This window comes from Dryobates pubescens, chromosome 6, assembly GCF_014839835.1.
Source record: "Dryobates pubescens isolate bDryPub1 chromosome 6, bDryPub1.pri, whole genome shotgun sequence".
Taxonomy (NCBI): Eukaryota; Metazoa; Chordata; class Aves; order Piciformes; family Picidae; genus Dryobates; species Dryobates pubescens.
Genome location: NC_071617.1, coordinates 41,576,864 through 41,599,852, shown reverse-complemented (window position 1 = coordinate 41,599,852; position 22,989 = coordinate 41,576,864). Strand labels below are relative to the sequence as shown.

General features: G+C 51.2%; 1 protein-coding gene across 1 annotated transcript in view; it reads right to left on the bottom strand.

Annotated features, from left to right (window-relative positions):
- Positions 1–22,989, bottom strand: part of TMEM63B (transmembrane protein 63B) — a 52,883-nt gene that overhangs the window by 20,380 nt on the left and 9,514 nt on the right. The window contains exons 2-3 of the mRNA XM_054162400.1: positions 824–1,022; positions 147–226 (exon numbers count right to left, since the gene is read on the bottom strand). Of these exons, the coding sequence (XP_054018375.1) occupies positions 147–226; positions 824–1,000 (257 nt within the window). The 5' untranslated portion in view covers positions 1,001–1,022. The remainder of the gene's footprint in view (positions 1–146; positions 227–823; positions 1,023–22,989) is intronic.

Below are 22,989 nucleotides of genomic sequence, written 5' to 3'. Positions count from 1 at the left end.
GCTCCTGATGCTCAGGAGATACAAATGGCACACTTGCCTCTCCTTCCCAGCTGCCTCTGGCAAACACAAGGGGATTTATCCTGGTGCCCCACAGCACAGAAGGGCACCACTTGTGCCTTGTTTTCCTGCCCCTCTCCCATGCTTACCTGTCAGCATCAGTCACCAGGGCCAGACGTCCGTAGTCCCAAGCAACTTTACGTAAAATTGAAAAGACAAACAACAGTGCCTGGAAGAGAGAAAAGGAGGAGCTGTGAGATGAGGCATTGTCCATCTCTGTCCTTGTCCTCTGTGTGCAGAGCCACAGGAGTGAGGAGGGGAAAGGACTGCTCGGCTAACAGCACACCAAGGCAGTGGGACAGCACAAGTTCCCCAGGGCTGTTAAAATCAAACTCTCTGGGTGGCTGTAGGAAGCATGGGGCCAGGATGTAACATATGGTAGCTAAGTTAGCCATGGGATCAAAAGACTCTCAGCTCCCAAGGAGGTGAGATTATGGTTACAGCATCTGTGGTCCTGCAGTTCCTAAGGAACAAACAAAGCTTTTGGGTAGGTAAAGCTGCAGGGATTTGGCAGGGATAAACAGGAGTTTTGGGATGGAGCACTGACCTAACCCGACCCATGTCCTCAAGAAAATCTGCAAGGCCCTTCTGTGGACTCAGTGTGGTTGGTACAGGAGTTATGTCAATAGCGGCTAAGCAATGCAATCCAGACCATGTAGTCAGCCAGCAGCATTTGGGCCCCTCAAGTCTAAATCACCCCACCACAGTCCTCTCTTCACAGGCTAATTAGAGGAGGAGGTGCAGAAGCAGCAGCATGCAGACTTACCAGAAAGCACATAAAGTCGAGGGCTAGGACGGTGGGCACCCCCCCAAAGGGCAGCCCTTGCAGCACAGTGCTGCGGATGCGGGCACTGTAGCAGTAGTCCTTGGTGCTGTTGCTGCATGTAGAGGCTTTGCAGGTGGACCCTGCGGAGCCCAGGGTGGCAATCACGTAGGGAAGCATCTCTACAGCTTCATCGTCTTCCCTGGGGAAAGGAGAGAAAGGCCTGGTTAGACACACAGCAGCTGGAGAAGAGGAGGCTCAGGGGAGACCTTCTTGCTCTCTACAACTACCTGAAGGGAGGTTGTAGCCACGTGGGGGTTGGTCTCTTCTCCCGGGCAACCAGCACCAGAGCAAGAGGACAGAGTCTCAAGCTGTGCCACGGGAGGTTTAGGCTCGAGGTGAGGAGAAAGTTCCTGCAGTGGACACTTTCTTTAACAGTGCTTGGTGAGGAATTTCAGAGGTTAGGAGCTGGCCAAGTATTAACTATTATTTCATTGAAGTACTGAGAGCCTTGCAGCAGATCAGGGAAGTGTGATTTTTCCTCTGCAGAGACCAAAATGTTTGCTTCATTCCTGCATGTTTTACAGCCCCATTTTCTGGTCATCTTTCTAACAGAAAGGAGGCTCATATGCTCCTATTGCCCACAACCCTATCATAATTATTTATACAAACCATTACATGTTCAACACAAACTTTGCAAGCCTGGGGGTAATTTAGCACACATTTCACAGAGACAGGTCCCAGAGATGGATTTTTTTTTTCCCCTGAAGTCTAGAGAAGGGACTTGAAGGGGACTGGAGATTAACCCTCCTAGTTTCTCCAGTAACCCAGCCAGAACATGCAGCAATGGAAAAGCTGTAGCGTACACCCAAGGCTTACAATGTTTTTTCGTCAGCCCAGTCAGATGGCACAGCAGCAGTCAGCACCATCCTTAGGTATGCACCCTCCAGCCTGGCTGGTAAGTATAAGAGGAGGCTTCCCATGGAGACACAGGTGCTTCAGGTGTGTGGGAATGCTAAGAAGGCTTGCAGGGATGTTTGAAGCACTCTGCCCTTTCAGCTCCCTCAGCTGCAGGCACATCAAGGAGCAGGCTAGAGGTGACCTGCTGTGAAACCAGGTCAGACCCACCAAGGTGTGCTCAGCTTCTGGGTTACAATACAAATTAGGCAACTAAGAAAAAGCATCTCTGCAGGTTTGACTGACAATACCTATCCTTTATCCAAAGACTTTTTCCAGGAGCTTGTCAGCTGAGCAGGAGGCTGGTTGGTCATGCCAGGCATGGCATAACCCCATGGGCCTACAAATATACTGTCTTCATTCTTGTTTTGCACCTTAGTCTCAGACAGCCACGCCGGGGGACCCCTCTGTACCCATCCCCAACCAAGCTGGGCATGCTGCAACATGCCCCAAGGTGCAGAGCTGGTCCTGGAGGCAGCTGTTGTTGGGAGCAGTGTTTTAAGCAAAGCACAGGTGAGGAGGAAAGGCAGTGCTTGCAACAAGCAGAGCCTTGCAGTGCAGCAGTGCTCTTCCCAGTTACAAGAGAAAAACCTCTCCAGCAATGCAGGAGGAAAAAAGGGACCTCTCCAGCAACAACTCCCTAAAGCCACACTTAATGCCCTGCCTGCACCCATGGCAGAGATGGTTTTGCAAAGCTTTCTGTTCAGATCCCACTGCCTGCCTCTGGGAAGGATGCTGTGTGGCTCCTCACACACACCTACGCTGCCATGGCAGGTAAGAGCGCTCCTGTGGCCACACAGGCCGTGCTGTACTGGGGCATGGATAGAGGGGCTTTTCTTGGTCCCTCCTTCCTCTGCAGGGCTGTAGGACAGGGGGAGCTTGGCTCTGCTTGAACTGAGATGCTAACATCAGCACGAGCTACTTCCTGCACATCAATAGAGCCAAGGCACAGGGAGTTGGTGGAAAGCTGTTGTGAAGGCAGGGATGGTGGGAACCGAGTCTTTTCCTGACAGTGAGCATGGCTTCCCACCATAGCACACAACAAAGGGAGGCAGCAAGAATAGGCCAGATGAGGTCTCATGCAAACTCTGGTGCCTCTCTCTTCTGCACTCTGCACATTTAGCGCTGACTTCCTCAAAACAGCAAGGACAGCACAGAAGGACTTGCCAAAAGGCATTTTCAGCTCTTGTTCAGCAGTACTGGACTCCAGCCTCTTTTATGAGCAGTGGGAAGGGCGGGGGAGGGAAAAACATCAGTCTCCCTGCTTCCCCTATCCCCAGAGATGCCTGCTCCCTGCCCTGCATCACAGCCTCTACCATTCCCTGTGGGACTGGCACGTCCACACTGCCCCATGTTTCCACCTCCATGAGTCAGGAGCAGAGGCATCCTGCTCCCCAGCTGAAGTCCCTAAAGCACACCCCACCAGGTGCTGCAGTGCACACAGCCTCCGGCTCAGCTCCTACCCGCTAAGCCCTGTGCAAATGCAGCCCTGGGAAATGTGGCTCTCAAGGACCCAGCAGGGCTGGGGCTTTCCTCTTCCTCCTTGACTTTGTGGCCAAGCAAGGCTCTGCACTCCCCATTGTCCATTACAAAGGGAATGGGAAGAAAGCATCATAAGGCTGGGAAGGCCAGGATCATATAATCATAGAATGGTCTGAATTGGAAAGGACCTAGTTCCAACCAGATCCCACTCAATCCAGTTGCTCAAAGCCCTACCCAGCCTGGCCTTGAACACTTCCAGGTAGGAGGGATCCACACCTAAATGCCTTGGCACTTCTTCAGCTATGCCTGAACCTGCAGAGTGTGCATCACAATGCTCATACTTTGGTCTGGGCAAGGACTTAACAACCAGCAGAGACCCAAGGGGCTCTTGCAGGGCAGGAGACCAGGAGGCACCCATTGAGGAGGCTGCCTGCCCCATGCTGAACTCTGCTACAGCACAGTGTGGTCAGGGCATGCAATGAAAACAGCACCACAGGCCATTCAAAAGGAGTATTTCCCATTCTCCTTGCCAGCTCACCCTGGAGTCTCTACTCCTCACACCCTGCACGTGCACCCTCTGCCAAATGCTTGGCACCAGGAGCAAAGAAACAAAAAGCACTCTGCTGGGACTTGGGCAGGAGTGATGCAGAAGTTGGGACAGCCTTCTTAGAGGCACACAGATGCACCAACATGGACAAGCACCTAGCTGTGTTCTTGCAGTCACACCACTGATGTCATCCAGATACGAGGGAGGTGGCCTGAGAAACGCTTACAGAATGATACATATCAATGAAGTGCATGCCTGTGCTTCAGTAATGATGTAAACACACCAGTTATGTTCATTTGTTTTCTCACTGATAACCTTAATAACCCCATCTATAAAGAGAACAGCAAGATCGTGCTCTGGTAGAGATATATTCATTTATGGAAGTGACAGTCTCACAACAGGCTGGGGGGACAGAGACATGCAGCGGGATACCACAGAATCACAGAAACATTCAGGTGGGAAAAGACCCTCAGGATCACCAACCAATAAACCTACTCTGCAAAGTTCACCCCTAAACCATAACCCCAAGCACCACATCCAAATGACTTTTAAACTCATCCAGGGTTGGTGACTCAACCACCTCCCTGGGCAGCACATTCCAATGCCTGACCACTCTTTCTGTGATGTCCAGTCTAAACCTACCCAGTCATAGCTTTAGGCCATTCCTTCTTGTTCTATCACTAACTGCCTGTGAGAAGAGACCAGCACCAGCCTCTCTACAATGTCCTTTCAGGTAGCTGTAGACAGTGGTGAGTTCCCCCCTCAGCCTCCTCTTTTCAAACCAGGCAGCCTCAGCTCATTGTAAGATTTATTCCCCAGGCCCTTCACAGTCTTGTTGCTCTCCTCTGCACTCGCTCCAGCACCTCCACATCTCTCTTGTACTGAGAAGCCCAAAACTGGACACAATACTCGAGGTGTGGCCTCACCAGAGCTGAGCACAAGGGGACAGTCACAGTATCACCAAGGTTGGAAGAGACCTCAAAGATCATCAAGTCCAACCTGTCACCCAACACCTCATGACTAAACCATGGCACCAAGTGCCACGTCCAATTCCCTCTTGAACACCTCCAGTGATGGTGACTCCACCACCTCCTTGGGCAGCACATTCCAATGGCCAATCACTCTTTCTGTGAAGAACTTCTTCCTAACATCCAGCCTAAACCTCCCCTGGTGCAGCTTGAGACTGTGTCCCCTTATTCTGGTGCTGGTTGCTAGAGAGAAGAGACCAACCCAGTCACCTCCCTACTCCTGCTGGACACAGCATTTCTGATACAAGCCAGGATGCCATTGGCTTTCTTGGCCACCTGGGCACACTGCTTGCTCATATTCAGCTGCTTGTCAATTAGAACCCCCAGGTCCCTTTCTGCCAGTTTTTCAGCCACCCTTCCCCAGGCCTGCAGTGTTGCTTGGGGTTGTTGTGACCCAAGTGCAGGACCTGGCATTTGGCCTTGTTAAAGCTCATCCTGTTAACATTGGCCCATTGATCCAAACTATCCAAGTCCCTCTGCAGACCCTCCCTACCCTCATGCAGATCAACATTCACACCTAACTTGGTATCATCTGTGAACTTACTGATGACACTCTCTGTGTGTTAGCCATTGGAATGTGCTGCCCAGGGAGGTGGTGGAGTCACCATCCCTGGAGGTGTTCAAGAGGGGATTGGAGGTGGCACTTGGTGCCATGGTTTAGTAGTCAAGAGGTGTTGGGTGACAGGTTGGACTTGATGATCTTTGAGGTCTTTTCCAACCTTATTGATTCTATGATTCTGTGTCTTCATCAAGGTCATCAATAAAGATGTTAAACAGGAGCGGTCCCAACAGTGAGCCCTGAGGAGCACCACTTGTGGCCAGCTGTCAGCTGGATTTAACTCCCTGGAGCACCACTCTTAGGGCCTGTTTGCCCAGCCAGTGCTTTATCCAGAAGAGTGTGTGCTCATCCAAGCCACGAGCAGCCAGTTTGTCCATGAGAATCCTGTGGGAAACGGTGTCAAAGGCTTTTTGAAAGTCTAGGTAGACAACATCCACAGCCTTTCCCTCATCCAGCAGTTGGGTCATCCTGTCATAGATGGGCATCAGGTTGGCCAGGCAGGACCTGCCCTTCACAAACCCATGCTGACTGGGCCTGACCCCCTGGTTGTTCTCTATATGGTGTGGGGTTAGGATTTCCAGATTAAAAACCCCCCAACCCAAACCTGCATCTTCAGAACACACCATACAGGGAAGTGAGGTATGCTCTGGTTCCTGACCTGAGAGGGTGCTGGGGATGTGGCCCGAGGATGACAGCAGGAACATGAGCACAGAGAGTGTGCCACACTGAGCCTGTGCCTGCTGGGGCAGCACAAACTTGCCTGAACTGAGCACTTGGGGGCCCTCATACAGCAGCTGGTGCCCAAGGCTGAGGAAGCCTGTTCATCTCCCAGACAGCTACCTAGGTTACCTGCACCTCAACAGCAAAGCCCCAGCAGAGCTCTGTGCAAACTGTTTGCAGCCACAAACAGATCACAGGAAGATTCTTGGTAAGCAAGCAGGGAAAAGTCTCAGGAGAAATGGAGAACAGGGGGTTTGCAAATTAGCTGAAAGCCTTTCCCACAGTACAGCAGCAAAGGGCTATAGCACTCTTACCACAGAGAGAGCAGTAGGAAAGCTGCTCTGTGCCATGCTTCAGACCTGGCATGGGGCTTTCAGGTAGCAGAGGGCTGCTGACATGCTGGAAGCAGCAAGGAACACAATCTGCAGGCCAGGAGAAAAAGCATCAAGAAACAAATGTGCTGCCAGTGCTTTCAAACAAGCCTGGGCAAAGCACCCATAAGCCTAGCAGCGGGAGCAGTCCTGCTTCACCAGGAAGGAGAACCTGCCAAAGACCTGTGTCTCTCTCCATCTCCTCCAATCAACATACAAAGCTCTCCAGAGCTTTGATATGGCAGGTTCAGCTTCTTCAAAGCAAAAATTAAGTGCACTCTTGTCCTGGGTCCAAAGCCCTCCCAGTTGGCGTTGCATCAGGCTTCAAATAGCTACCAGCAAAGGGCATCTCATCTTTTTGTGTGCGTATCAGCTCCCAGTCCTGGTGTTGGCAGGTACAGTCATGGCCAGCCCTGGCCCCATGCTGCTCTGCATACTGCTGCCCAAGTGCATCCTGCTGCCCAGGAACCCCTAGTCCCGCTCCCACTACAGCTGTAAGCACAGCCAACCATGTAAGTGACTCATCTGTGCCGGGACGGTGCTCGCAGGGATGGATGTAGCCTGTAACAGCAGGGAGCCTTTGGATCCATGAGAAACCTGAGTTTGACTTTCTCCTAAAGATAACCAAGACCTGCAGGGGTCGCTTAATGAGCAAAGCAGAAAAGAAGTTCGGCTACTCTATCTGAAAGGAGGAGAGGAGCTCCTCCCAACACTCTGTCCTGGATCTGCTAGAGGGTGATCCTGAGGGGATGCTTGTTTTGGAGACACAAGCTTACTTCCTGAGGCTCAGTAGTGGGCTGCTCATTCCTTTCAAAGGCTTGAAACCAGGTTATTTGAAGAACTCACTTCCCTGAGGGAAAAAAAAACCCCACCACTGCACAAGCCAGAGAATTTCACCATCAGGGAAATCTTCAAGTTGCAGGTGAAACCAAGCCATTTTATGTTCACAATTTCATCTTGAGAGTCCTCTCTTGTCCAGGTCACATAATACTTCTTTCTTGGAGGCTATTTTCTTACCCATGGTTTTCAACAAGGAGAAGAGCTTTTGGGCACTAGCTTCCATGAAGATCAGGGAGCTTGTCCATTTCACAACTCTGTCCCTCTCAAGATCACCCAGGGCAGTCAATCACAAAACCTTGCCTGTGAACATCAGCAAACTCCTTCACGCTCCCTTCATCAGCTGTGACCTGTCTTGCCAAGCAATACAGATTCAGCTCCAGACAGCTAGCTCCTTTCTGTGCCTCTTTCCTACAGGAACTCCCTTCCATCTGCTGGTAGTACTTTCAAATTGTATGGTGCCCTGAACATATTGTACCATGCCAAGAGGGGCTATACCATGGCTCAAAACCCTGGTGCACTTTGCTTCATGCTCCTCTCATCTCAGCTGGCTCACCTATCCTCAGCCTAAAGGCTCTTCGGTCTCTCTGGCTCTGTGCTGTGCACCCACATCACACCTTGCTGCTCTCCTGCCTTAGTTTTCACATCTGTGGTGCTGGGAAGGGATGATGGTGTCCCCTTTTCCTCCAGGGATGTTTGGTGAAACAGCAGCACTCACACAAAACCAGGCTGCAGCTCTGCTGCCAAGAAGGTAGCCTGACCACCTCCATCCAGCTACAAGGAACCAACATGTTCATAGCACCTGGCACTCCACACAACTCAGGCAAAGTCCTCAGCCTCATCTCATTTACCTCCTGAAAAAAAAACACTTAATGCCTCATGGACACTCCCAGGGTCCCATCCATGTATCCCATGGTCTTGTCTCCTCCCTTGCCAACAGGAGGAAGCCCAAACCTATCAGACAGTTCCATACATCAATCAGCTTTCAGACCACATGGCAGAGTCACAGCCAATCTGAGATATATTAAATTTTGTGTGCTGTATTTCATGAGTCACTGAATCAAATGTTTTAGTTTCAAATGTATGTCCCTGTCACTTTCCCTTCAAGCTCCTGGGATGTAAATCTATGTGAAAGAAATTGAGTTTGTGTGCCAGCTCATACTTTACAGTCTATAAAGAAATAAGCACTTACTGTTTTGCTTCCCTTGTTTCCTGTAGGCATATGCTTGTAGTGATACAGCAAACAAAACGTAACTAAGTTGAGCAGTCAGACTGACAAGGTGCTGAACTTCATGATGTGCATCTACAGAGTAGTGGCCATATGGCAGCCAAGCCCTGGCTGGGAGTAAGTCCCAGGAAACAAGACTTCCTCACCTAGCACCCAGCATGTCAGCAGTAGCAACTCTACCAACTCCCACTTAGTAAACTCAAGGATAGATTCCACCATCCCCCAAGAGCAGTGTTTTTCAGCTTCTAGATTATGGACCCCAGCAGCATATGGCCTATTCCTTAGGGCTTGCCTTGATGGTTCTCTCCTGCATGTCTACTACCAGTGCTTATGCTGCTTGCACAAGGGCTGCACTTTCCTCACAGAAGATCTGTGGCCTTGGCCCAAGTTGGCACTCTCATTCTTCATTTTTCAGGTGAGAGTGGCTATTCATACAGGATCCTCACTGCACAAATAGCACTTTGGCTTTTGAGCATGGTTAAGGAGAGATGTTCAGGTTCATGACACCTGCCTTGGCTGAAACATGGACCAATCTTCCTGGAGATTCCTTACTTACTCTGATCTCTTTCCATGTTTCCCTCCATTTCTTAAGTGACTAACTACAGTCTTGTCCATTTTGCACAGGTACACATTTTTAGAGGGAGCTTTGAGCCTCTCCTACCTCTCATCCCTTTTCCCATTTGTTTATGAGTAAGCTCATTTCATCTTAGAGCTTCTTGTTTATTCTGACTTTAATCCTCTTGTGCATAGTGGGGTATTAACTTACCTGCCTTCCCTCATGCCCCACATATCTCTCCCCTACCAGTGGTCACAGACTGGGTATTCTGGCCTGCACCCATCCTTTCCCTGAGTGAAGTGAATGTGCAGGCCTCATAAAACCACGTTTCTGAGCTCGTCTCTCAAGGCCACATTGACTGTTTCTTACTCCTTAATTCTACAGGAGTCTTTACCTCCTTGTTGTACAAAGACACAGGAACTCTGTCCACTGGGTGTGATTACAATTGCTTACCTAGAGTGTGATCAGTGCTTCCCACCAAGGAAACCTTTGGTGATGCAAGCCACCAAGCAGTTGCAAGGAGCACCTCTCAGAGTTGTCCAAGTACCTCTCAGGGCTCTGCAGCTGCATCCTCATCAGGGGCTGGTTGTATACCCTACTGCATCAGCCCTGGGAGCATCCCTACTCCTTGCTCTGCAGCATGCAAGCTGCTCAATCAGAGGTTACAGGGGGCTAGCTTCCCTTTGGTCTGACTCAGCATGCAGAGGGCTGGGGCAATCTCTCTTGGACGGTCCTTGAGAAAAAGCTGCATGCCCCTGCTTTTAGCAAGTGCTCCATATGGACCTAGGAAAACTGAAAAGCTGTGTCAATTCAGGAGTGGTGGCAAAGCAGGTGCATGGACAGCTTAGAGCAGCATTCCTGGAAATGCTGCTTAACAGTGCAGAGTAAAACCCTCCTTCGTATCAGAAGGTGAGGAAGCTTGGTACTGGCAAGGAAGGGCCCACGAACCTGGCTCTCCCATCCAGCAGGAAACATATGGGATGTAAACCCAGGAAGAGGATGGGATGGGATGTAAACCCAGGAAATCGAGAGGGAAATCCCTTCCCTTGTAAGCACTGAGGAGCAAGCAGCCAGGATGCTGCATGACCTGCAGCATGAAGAGCCTCTTGGTACTGCTCCTACAACAGGAGCATCTAACACCAAACCCTGGCACCTGCAACCCTCCTGTGACAAATAAAGCCTGACTCTTTTTTAAGGTCCCTGAATAGGTTGCAGCCCCAAGCGTTTGTGTTTTGCAGGCTGGGGATGTTCTTATGTTTCCTTCACCTTCCTTACAGCATTCCTAGGGTAGTGAATAGAATAGAATAAACCAGATTGGAAGAGACCTTCAAGATCATTGCATCCAACCTATCACCCAACACCATCTAATCAACTAAACCATGGCACCAAGCACCCCATCCAGTCTCTTCCTAAACACCTCCAATGGTAGTGACTCCACCACCACCTCCCTGGGCAGCACATTCCAATGGCCAATCACTCTCTCTATGAATTTCTTCCTAACAACCAGTCTGAACCTCCCCTGGCACAGCTTGAGACTGTGTCCTCTTGTTCTGGTGCTGGTTGCCTGGGAGAAGAGACCAACCCCCACCTGGCTATAACCTCCCTTCAGGTAGTTGTAGACAGCAATAAGGTCTCCCCTGAGTCTCCTCTTCTCCAGGCTAAGCAACCCCAGCTCCCTCAGCCTCTCCTCATAGGCCTTGTGCTCCAAACCCCTCCCCAGCTTTGTTACCCTTCTCTGGACATGCTCCAGCAAGTCAACCTCCTTCCTAAACTGAGGGGCCCAGAACTGGACACTGTACTCAAGGTGTGGCCTAACCAGTGCAGTGTACAGGGGCACAATGACCTCCCTGCTCCTGCTGGCCACACTGTTCCTGATACAGACCAGGATGCCTTTTGCCTTCTTGGCCACCTGGGCACACTGCTGCCTCATGTTCAGCCTACTATCAACCAGTACCCCCAGGTCCCTCTCTGCCTGGCTGCTCTCCAGCCACTCTGACCCCAGCCTGTAGGTTACCTTTCAGGGTCAGAGCTCCAGCAACACAGCCCAACCCACAGCACTAGGGCACTACACATAGGTCTGGCACAGCATCCAGGACAACCAAGAGCAGCAGGGCAACCTTGGCAACAAGGAGGTCCCAACTAGGACACTGTGATGCTGGATAATTCTTTACAGCACACAGTTTCCCTTACACCTTCTGTCCCAGAAGCTACTGAAGTCCAGCAAGGGAGAGAGAGGCTGTGAGAGAATAATTCTGAGCTCCTTCTGGACACTGAATAAATAACATAGGTTACAGCCAAATGAGATGTACATTAGACACAGCCTTGAGGTTGTCCTTGCTTCCAAGCCCTCATCTATGCTACATTGAGAGAACTGCTAGGTCTCACTTTGCATACAAGTGCCCTAAAATGTCCCAGTTCCTCTTCTGCATGACGTTTGCTCTGATGCTGCCATAAGGATCTAATCCAGAGGAAGCTCCCCAATAAACGTTGGAAAGATGAGGCTTTAACATCTGCCTGCCTTTGACAGCTGGGGTTTGGAGCCAGAAGTCACTCACACACACCAGGCTGGGGATGCTGAGATCTCAAGCAGCCACCTGCATTTGAGAGATGCTGACTGGGCTCTTCTTTTCAACAGTCTCTCCCCACCCCACGGGGCTTGGCTGGGGAACACAGGGAACGAAGCGCCAGCCAGGCGCTGGGCACAGAGACGAGAGAGTCCAGCTGAGACCAGGAACACCAAAGTGGTACTTCAAGGCAAGCAGCCTGGCTCCCAGACGTGCAGATAAAGGTGTGTGAGATAAAGTGGCTGTTGGGACTTGAAGGAGGGCACTGAGTTTTTGGTAAGATGCAGCAGTGTAAGCCTCATGTCATCTGGACTCTATCTCAATGTTAGGACAAACAAAACCCCAGTACTTTAACAGGGCAAAGCTGCTCTGAGACACTGTTTATCCGTGGAGCACAGCTCCACAACAGCAAATACCAAGCCTATGAAAGTCCACTGAAGACTTGCAGCTGACTACTTGGGCTCCCCTTGACCACTGCTGCAGCTGAAGCCAGGGTGCTCACACCTACTAGGATCACTGAAATTCTGACAACATGAAGAAGATGGCTTGGAGGTCACTTCAGAAGCAATGTGGAGAACATCAAATACTGTGTACCAAGGGCTGCTGGAGGTGAAGTCAGAAGGGCCCCTCCTGCCCAGCATCACACAGGACTAAGACAAGATACCTGGCAGGCCCCACAGGCATGTCTAGCAGGCAGCCATGGCATCTTGGCTCTACTCCTCCAGGCTGTCACATTGGAAGGAAGACAGCAGTGGGTGCTTTCTGTGGCCTTGAGTGGGCTGGAGCTGCTGTAAGGCAGCCTGAGCACCTGGAGGCTGCATTCCACAGAAAATATCAGTGGGGAACTGCCTGCCTGGTGCCACAGGGGCAGCCTCATGAGGTACCATGCTCAAAAGAAAAGCAATGCTCCCATCCCACTGACTCTGCTTCTAGCCTATCCCCTTCAGCTTTGATCTTTGTGTCAGTGGCAGCCAAGACTCATCTGGCCATGTTTCCAGAGGCCACCTTTCCCTCCCAAAGCACCCCCTCATACTCTGTGCTGCCAGAGTATTTCTAAAGCTGAAAGAAAACAGCACTGATGGCTGAGGTCCAGATGCCCCAAGCCAGGCATGAACTTAATCTCTGACCTTGTGTCTCCACCCTTGCATGAAGACTTGAAGTTTGAAGGTCATCCTGTACCCACAATCCTAACCCTCTCTGGACACAGGCACCAGCATGCAGCACAACATTGGCAGGATGCACCAAAGCACACCATAGCTTTCCACAAAGAAAAGACCTTCGAGATCGAGTCCAACCTATCATCCATCATCTAATCAGCTAAACCATGGCACCAAGCACCCCATCCAGTCTCTTCCTAAACACCTCCAGGGAGGGTGACTCCACCACCTCCCTGGGCAGCACATTCCAATGGCCAATCACTCTCTATGAAGAATTTCTTCCTAACATCCAGTCTGATCCTCCCCTGGCACAGCTTGAGACTGTGTCCTCTTGTTCCAGTGCTGGTTGCCTGGGAGAAGAAACCAGCCCCCACCTGGCTACAGCCTCCCTTCAGGTAGTTGTAGAGAGCAGTAAGGTCTGCCCTGAGCCTCCTCTTCTCCAGGCTAAGCAACCCCAGCTCCCTCAGCCTCTCCTCATAGGCCTTGTGCTCCAAACCCCTCCCCAGCTTTGTTGCCCTTCTCTGGACACCTTCCAGCAGCTCAACATCTTTCCTAAACTGAGGGGCCCAGAACTGGACACAGGACTCAAGGTGTGGCCTAACCAGTGCTGAGTACAGGGGCAGAATGACCTCCCTGATCCTGCTGGCCACACTGTTCCTGATGCAGGCCAGGATGCCTTTTGCCCTCTTGGCCACCTGGGCACACTGCTGCCTCATGTTCAGCCTACTATCAACCAGCACCCCCAGGTCCCTTTCTGCCTGGCCACTCTCCAGCCACTCTGACCCCAGCCTGTAGCACTGCATGGGGTTGTTGTGGCCAGTGTGTAGAATCCAGCACTTGGATGTGTTAAATCTCATGCCCTTGGACTCTGCCCATCTGTCCAGCCTGTCAAGGTCCCTCTGCAGAGCTCTCCTACCCTCTAACAGATCAACTCCTGCCCCCAGCTTGGTGTCATCTGCAAACTTACTGATGATGGACTCAATGCCCTCATCCAGATCATCAATGAAGATACTGAACAGGATGGGGCCCAGAACTGATCCCTGGGGCACACCACTAGTGCCTGGCCACCAGCTGGATGTGGCACCATTCACCACCACTCTCTGGGCTCGGCCCTCCAGCCAGTTCTTGACCCAGTGCAGAGTGCTGCTGTCCAAGCCAGGGTGTTAGGTGTGAAACACGTCACAGGAGGATGACTATAAGAATGTTCAGCAGATTATGGCATTCTGGGATTAATCAATAACCCAAATGAGGTTACCACATAGCATTTCTCCCAACACAAATCTCACTTGACCAGCCTTACGGACTAATGCTTGTTAAGGTATTTCTCCAAGAATCTTCACACAAAAGAAACAACCCTTGCTCAGGAGAGCTCCTAAGTACATACTTACCTTGAAATGGTCTCACTGAAGTCATCATAGCTTAACTACATGGCTAAATCGAGGTGTTTACTTACAACGGAACAGACTACGCTCTGCTTCAAGCACCAGATATTTTCCAAGACCATTCTTTAAACCCTGGTCACAAACACCAGTTTTCAACCCAGCCCCAGCTGAGCATCTCAGGGTAGAGGCAGTAAAGACCAAGATAGCTTAACCAGATTTTCTTTCCTGATGAGAAACAGGTTCCTGCTGTACACTACACAATGATTGCTCAAATAAATGATCCTAGATCAGAAAGCCTTCCTCTCTTCATCAGGAAATGGTACTGGCTGGCTTGAAAGGCATGCCATTCCAATTCTGTTTCCAAGTTTCATTACTTCTGCTTCTGCCTGCTCCCCTAATAGTACGGCTCCCCCTTTTCAGTCGGTCCCTTGCTGTCAGGAGATCTCTCATCTGCCTCTGCTCTCCTTAAGCTAATATCTGTACACCTGTCATTTTTCTAAGCACACCTTCCCAGCCTCTGCCTGTTTCCACAGCTGATGCCTCTCTGTGGTCAGCATCTTTCTAGATATATTGTGCCTGAATGTCCCAAGCACTGGCCAAGGCCAGAGGGAGAATGGTACTGCAGTCTTCCTGCTCTGCGGCACAACTTTGCATTCGTGACCTGAGAGGCCACAGTTCTCTTCCAGTCACATCGGGACCGAGTGTCTGAACCCCTACACCCGGTCACCCTAGCTTGTCACAGGATCACAGAATCACCAAGGTTGGAGGAGACTTCAAAGATCATCAAGTCCAACCTGTCACCACAGACCTCATGACTAAACCATGGCACCAAGTGCCACATCCAATCCCCTCTTGAACACCTCCAGGGATGGTGACTCCACCACCTCCCTGGGCAGCACTTTCCAATGGCAAACGACTCTCTCTGTGAAGAACTTTCTCCTCACCTCAAGCCTAAACTTCCCCTGGTGCAGCTTGAGACTGCATCCTCTTGTTCTGGTGCTGGTTGCCTGGGAGAAGAGACCAACCCCCTCCTGGCTACAACCTCCCTTCAAGTAGTTGTAGACAGCAATAAAGTCTCCCCTGAGCCTCCTCTCCTCCAGGCTGAACAATCCCAGCTCCCTCAGCCTCTCCTCATAGGGCTTGTGCTCAAGGCCTCTCACCAGCCTCTCACTTTCCATGTCTTTCTGGCACAACCTGCCTCCCATGGTGTGCAAGCCTGTCCACAGTGAGAGGGGAAAGCAAGCTTTTGAAATTCTTTAATCAAATACAGTAGCCTGAAAAGTGCCAACTGTTGTGTGGCAAACTTCATTTTCCCCACTTAGATCAACAAACACTGAAAGATCCCAGCTGTCCCACTTTTACACAGTGAACCCTGATACCTGATCACCAGCATTAGCACGACTGCTGGCCCAGCTCTTGGCAAACACTACCCCACAGCCAACGTGGCCTTTGCATCTCCATTACTGTTAGGAGGTATTTTGAACAGGTCTCCTGCACAAAAGCCCTCCAGTATCTCAGATCTAGGGTCTCCTGCACTCCTGCCAGGACAAGCACCTACAGATGCCAAGGGCAGAGGCAGACTGCCATCAACACAGGATGGAGGAGGTGCTTCCCAACATTTGCATTTCAGGTCATGGTGTGCAGAGGTGCTACACGCCGGAGATCAGGCAGGAGCCTTGCAGAGCATCCTGCATTTCATCCGTGGAGAAAGTGTGGCCACACTGACTCATCTCACATGCTTGCCAGGCTGTTCCTGGGGTGTCTTTTGCCTGGCTCCTCCAACACGTCCCAATCAGCTCAAAAGAGACAGCCAGATACTTCACAGGAAAGTGCTAGGCAGTATTAGGTTTGGAGGGCTTAAAACACAGCCCAGATGAGGCAGAGTAAATCCAGACAATGCTGCTGATTGGAGCTGCAGACTGAGCAAACCCTCCACTCCTCAAACTGGAGAGTTTTCAGATTCAGATTGTACTTTGCAAGCCATTACCATCCTTCCAAGAGCTCCCAGGTAACAGAATAGAATAGAATTAACCAGGTTGGAAGAGACCTTCAAGATCATCAAGTCCAACCTATCACCCAACACCATCTAGTCAACTAACCCATGGCACCAAGCACCCCATCCAGTCTCTTCCTAAACACCTCCAGTGATGGTGACTCCACCACCTCCCTGGGCAGCACATTCCAATGGCCAATCACTCTCTCTGTGTAGAACTTCTTCCTAACATCCAGCCTAAACCTCCCCTGGCACAGCTTGAGAATGTGTCCTCTTGTTCTAGTGCTGGTTGCCTGGGAGAAGAGACCAGCCCCCACGTGGCTACAACTTTCCTTCAGGTAGTTGTAGACAGCAATAAGGTCTCCCCTGAGCCTCCTCTTCTCCAGGCTAAGCAACCCCAGCTCCCTCAGCCTCTCCTCATAGGGCTTGTGCTCCAAACCCCTCCCCAGCTTTGTTGCCCTTCTCTGGACATGTTCCATGTCTATGGAATCCAAAAAATGTCCACCTGCTCCTTGCCCCAGTCACCTTCCCATTTGATAAAGGGAAAACCCACAAAGGCATAAGTCTCCTGCCTAAACATCACTCTAAGAGGAGGTATATGCCAGCCATACCAATGCACAGCTCCTTTTCAAACCATAGTCATCTGCAGTGGGGACATCCCCTCTCCATTCTATGCTGCTGGGATGGGGAATGCACCTCCCAGGGCAACACCCAGAGGTGAAGGTGCCCAGCTGCCCCCAGAACAAGTGTGGCAGCCACACCTCACTCTTTCAGGGCCTGAAATGGGGAAGTACAGGGATGCAGGAGCGCAGCATCTCCTCCAGCCTTTTCCCCCGAGAAGTCAGCCCCACCACTGCCACCCTGTCTGCTTGTTTATGCCCAAGGCTTGCCACAGCAATCCTGCCACAGCCCTGTAAGAGAGCAGAGAGGTTGGAATTTCACCTCTGGCACACTGCTCTCTGCTTACACCACCTGATCAGCATCCCAGTCAAAACCTCCAAGGAATCCCTGTGTATGGAAATCAGGCCTCCACTGAGGCTGCAGTGCCAGCCACCAGGCATGGCTGCCAGGGACTGACTTCTGGGTCTGGTGGCAGGCAGACATGCCTTATCAGGGTCAATGCTGAGACCTCCAAGACCAACCCTGCCACATGCAGCTCTGCTGGGCTCCACACAGCACACATACTTGGGGGCTGATTTATTTTCAGTCTCACCTAGATGATGGCTGTACACATTCTCCAGAGTCAGGGAACCTCTCAACAGGAGGAAGCTGACAGCTACCAAGCCCCACATTCCACCCCACTGCCACCAGCTGCAGTACTTTTGTCCTTACCTAAACCACCTGCAGTCCCTCAGGGATAACAATAGCTTTTCCCCCGAGCCATGCCCACAGCAGCCCCTTGATGAGGGGTGACCAGTGTCTCCACATGCCTGCCGGCCAAGCTCACAGCTTCCAGGTCCCAGACCCACCACACCTGTGCTCACCAGCAGAGAAAACTCCTCCCAGTATAGCATCAGCTGCCTATTTATACTATGATGTTTACTAACACTGACTATTCTCTCACTGGAAGCGGAGGAGATGATGAGTCAAGGGAGTATGAGCAAGGGACCTTTCTCTTGTCATGGGAAGATGAGGGAACTGTGGGAGGGTTACTTAGGGTTGGGCACTGCAGAATGGCTCATCACTTGCAGCTCCCTCCCCAGTGCAAGTGGACTTGAGGATATGCTCAGCACTTCTACATCGGACCCGTAAGCTCTGTGAAGCTCTTCCTCTTGAAGGGCAAGATCTGATCCAGCATAGAGGAGTGCAGACCGCACCAGGATCCCCTTGCAGCCTTCCCTGGGCTTGGGAAGCACCAAGTGCCAGCAAGTGTTGAACAGACTTCACATGAGGTCTCCAAAAACTTCCTGACAGCTCCCAGGAACTTCTCCCAGCAGTTCAACAAAGGGCTGCTAATTTCTACAATGCTTTGGCAGGACTTCTTCAGGCGGTGCCCATCTCCTGGGAGAGCCACAAACCTGCCAGCCAGCAGTGTTCCAGCAAGTGGCTGGGGAGGCAGCCCCCACTGCTCATCCTCGCTGAGCCTTCACTTTGGATGGTCACTACCATTGCATTTGCACAGTACCCCAAGAAGAGTTAGATTTGAAGAGCTTTATAAAGCAAGGACATGTAGCAGCTGAGGCAGCTATGACAGTCTTCAGCAGTAGGCAGTACAACAAAGTTTGCTATGGGGCTCAAAATGGGATAGGGGAAGAGATGGATTATAACCCCAGGCCTCTATGGCAATGTGTCATATTTGGGATACTGTGGTGGTTTGAGCCTTAACTGGGTCTTCAGAGCTCAGATGGGGGCAAGGCTGAGAATCCCTCCCCACTCCCCCCCTCCTCCCTCCCAACAGAGAGGGGGGAAAAAAAAGAAAGGGAAGGAGCAAATCCGCCAAGAAATAATTTGGAGTCGGCTTGGAAGAAGAGAGGTTAAGTTTTCTTTAAACAAAATATATATATAACAGGTAAGGTTCACAAGGGCAAGGAACAAGGATGGATGGAAGGGAAAAACCAAACAAGAATACAAAACCAGTCTCTCTCTCTGAAGAGGTGCAGAGGCAGCAGAGAGCAGGATCAGGCCTGACCACATGGCAAAGAAGCAGGAAGGCAGCTGCAGCAGCTCTTGTCCAGGAAAGGCAGGAGCCAAGAAGAGTTAATGGCTGCAGTGTCCTCCCTTTTATACCCTAGCTGGACAGGGAGGGGGAGGGGAACAGACTCAGTTTCCCAGGGGGAAAACTCCCTGCAGGGCGTTAAACTCATCACAGATACTGCCCAGGAACATGCTCCAGAGCAGCAGAAGGCAAGAAATGAGTACCTGCTAGGGCTGCTTAAATGTTGCAGACTTTCTCCAGTGTCCAAGCTATACCCTCTCCTGGGTGGCTGGAAGCAGACCCTGCATGATGTTATTGAACTGCATACCCATATGGTGGTAGAGTCTTGAAGCACATCCAGGCGAAACCACCAGCACCTCTGAGAGCCACCACCACATTTTCCAGTCCTCCCTCCTGGCTGCATCCAGACATATCCAGATGCCAGGCTCATTTTCAGAGCCTCACATTTTCCTCTCCATCTCTGAGAAAAACATTGCTTTCCTGCCCTCAAACAGCCAGCATCTCTCCCACCCCAAAAAAACCCCAAACACACTGGTAATGGACCTCCTGGCTCCATTCCCCTCTGCCATTTCCATCTCCTATGCCACTGCACTTACTAGTCCAAATGGGCTGGTGAAAATGCACATCTACTTTAAGAGGCTGGATTGATTTCTGAGTTTTAAACCTTTCCTAATGGGCACAGTGAGAGCTGTACTGGGGGTTTTACCCAAAAGCCTCAGTTGAGGCTTGCTATGTCTTCAGCCCAGGCTGGGAGTCCAGACACATGCCTGAAGCACACCATCTTTGCTGCAGGAAGGTGGTACATAGTCACAGGTAGGGCCCAGGAACTGCTGGTAAAAATGAATGATGAGTTTCAGGTATAAGCTGTCCACTCAGCACATCTTTAAGTACCATCCCTTCAGCATGGCTTCTCCTGATTGTCAAGCCACAGGCTCAGTGGGCATGCAGATTTCTGCACTCTGTGTGCCACCAGAGGTGAAGCCACCAACAGCACTGCCCGTGCCCAGGATGATCCTTCACTCTTTACATCCTCCTGGCTCACCCCAGTACCTAGGGCCCCAGTCTGCCAACTGTGCATATGCCCACATGGCAGCTCCTGGCCATCCTCACCCATTCCCTGGCCAACCTGCTCCTCCTGGCACTAATTCTGATTCACTCACCCCCAGTGCTGACTCAGTCCCCAACACTCACGACTAGGCATCCAGCTTGCCTCTGTTGTCCCCACCACCCCAAGTCACAGGGCAAGGTGCCAGCACCGTTTGAGAGTGGCACTGAGGCACAGACCCACAACACTGGACAGCCTGGCATCTTGCTCCAACTGGTTGCACAACCACAGGCGTGCTGCTGATACATGCTTCTGCCCATCAGAATCACACACATCTCTCCCAGGGAGCTCTCTTGGCTAACTCACAGGCATTGGGAAGGCACGTCACTTTCCAGATTAGACGTATCAGCAGCACACAAGTATTCCTTGCTGCCTGCATTCCCACCTACAGTCAGCTGAAATCCCTCTTGGCTTACAGAGTGTGTCTGGGAGCAATGGCCCTCTGCTCCTATTGCAAAGGTGCAGGGAAGTAGCACAGAGCTGTCACTGACCTGCTGATCCTTCCTCTGCTGGGGCTTCTACCCTTACGCCTCCCCTGGGTAAGCAATCCCTGTCCTGTGCCTGGTTGAGAGCGTCATCAGCCACAGGATTAAAGCTGAAGATGTATTTGGATGGTTTCCCAGATGCTTTCTGGGGTAACCAGCTCAGGTCAGCGCCAAGCAGTCAGGGAGAGGCTCAGGTAGGCAGCAGTCCACCTTATGAAGTTTCCCCACTGCTAGTTTAATCTTTCATCAACACTTAGGCACTTCAGGGCCTGGAACACTGCCTGCCCTTGAAGGCGGGGTGGGAAGTGGCAATGAGCAACACATTTGTCTTAAGCAGGAACATGCTCCTTGGTCACCTGCAGCCCGAGTCACAGGACCTCCACTAGCCCTGGCACAGCCTTTCTGGTCTGCAGGCAGCATCCACCTTTGGGCAGCTGCGAGGTGCTCTGTGAGGTGCTCCCAGCTGCTGTTCTTCATTCAGCATCTTGCATGGCTCCTGCACATTACCTCCTGCTACCTCATACTACCTCCACCATTACCTTTTCTCCTTTAGCTCTTTCCTACCTGGAGAGGATTTCAGGTTTACATTAGGACCAGGCCATTCCCCAGCCTATAAGGGGCATCCCAACAGTGACAGTGCATACACCTGACCACCTTCCGTAGTCTGCTATTCTCCCTTACATCCACAGCCACCAGAGTAGAAAGCACATCTTGACTATTTCCCTTGGTATTTGTTTTGCTACCACACGGCTGGGGAAGGAGCAGGAGGTTCCTCCCCAGACACAGCAGGAAGCAGCAACAGGCACCACCAAGGCCTCCTTGTGAGCCTTCTTGCCTGATGGATTATCAAAGAACAGGGCAGAAGTTTCAGTCCTACCATCCCCAACACCCCACCCCCCCCCTTAAGAAGCAGGGGCAGATTAAAGGAAAAAACAAAGCCACAAACCAACCAACCAAAAATACCCCAACGCCCCCTCAGCCACATCTGAGTCTCAAACTCGAACTGATCTTGAAACCCACCTAGCACACGGCTCCTACAGGTAAAACAGACAATGAAAAGCTACACAATCCAAGCAGAGAGGCAAAGCAGGAATAACATGGCAGCAGAGCCCCAGTGCTGGGGTAAGAAAAGAAGGTGTTGCCCTAGAGGTCTGCCTCCCATCTCCAGCTCTGCAAGAAGGGGTTAGTAGGAAAGGCAGGCTTTGCAATCAGCTGCATATTGCAAGTCAAGGGATGCTCTGAAATGCTGGGAGGCAATTACAGATTGATCAGGATGATTGATGGGCTGGAAACAGCCAAAGGTAAGGTAAGGGAGCAGAGGAATGAGCAGCCCTTACCATGGCCAGAGAGGCTCATCACCCTGCAGCAGCTTTTCAGGAGTAGGCTGGGAATTTCCAGTCCACACACCCATTTGGCAACAACACACAGCTCTATCTGCACCACTGCTTGTATGGGCTGGAGTCTACATTCACTCAACAGGTTTAAAAACCCCTTTCCTTGCTCCAAGAAATGCAGTGCAAGCATCAAGAGACAGAGCATGTATGCTGCAGTCCAAATGGCAAAGCCCCTCTCCACCAGCAGTCCAAACCCAGTTTCTTCTCTATTTACCAGTCACAAAATCCCAGCACTGCCTTCCTACCCTGACATCAGCCACTCCCTTTATTTTGAAAACAGGCTCATTAAAACTGCACACCTCCTGGACTTGGATTGCCTCATCTCTTCTCTTGCCTAGATTTCTGAGCTCCAACTGGAGGTCCTATTCAATCTTCCACACCCAACCAATCCCATGGATATGTGTGAGCATGGCTGCGTCAGACAAAGAGACAAAGACACAAGTGATCAACATGCCTCTACAGGAGGAAGTCTGCTGATGGAGGTGCAGGTATACTGCCAAAACTGCTTCTTGGTGTTTTGAGGTGGTGGAATAACACCACACCGAGGAGCAGGTGCATTTTTGCCAGAAGAATTTATCAGCAGAGCAATCAAACCTACACATCAATCCTACACATCAAACAGGCCAGAAGCTGCAGGTCAGCAGGAGCAGGGAAGTCATCGTGTCCCTCTACTCTGCACTGGTTAGGCCACACCTTGAGTCCTGTGTCCAGTTCTGGGCCCCTCAATTTAAGGAGGATATTGAGACACTTCAACGTGTCCCGAGAAGGGCAACGAGGCCTTGAGCACAAGCCCTGTGAGGAGAGGCTGAGGGAGCTGGGGTTGCTTAGGCTGGAGAAGAGGAGGATCAGGGGAGACTTTATTGCTGTCTACAACTACCTGAAGGGAGGTTGTAGCCAGGAGGGGGTTGGTCTCTTCTCCCAAGCAACCAGCACCAGAACAAGAGGACACAGTCTCAAGCTGCACCAGGGGAAGTTTAGGCTCGAGGTGAGGAGAAAGTTCTTCACTGAGCGAGTCGTTCGCCATTGGAATGTGCTGCCCAGGGAGGTGGTGGAGTCACCATCCCTTGAGGTGTTAAAGAGGGGATAGGATGTGGCACTTGGTGCCATGGTTTGGTCTCGGGGTCTGCGGTGACAGGTTGGACTTGATG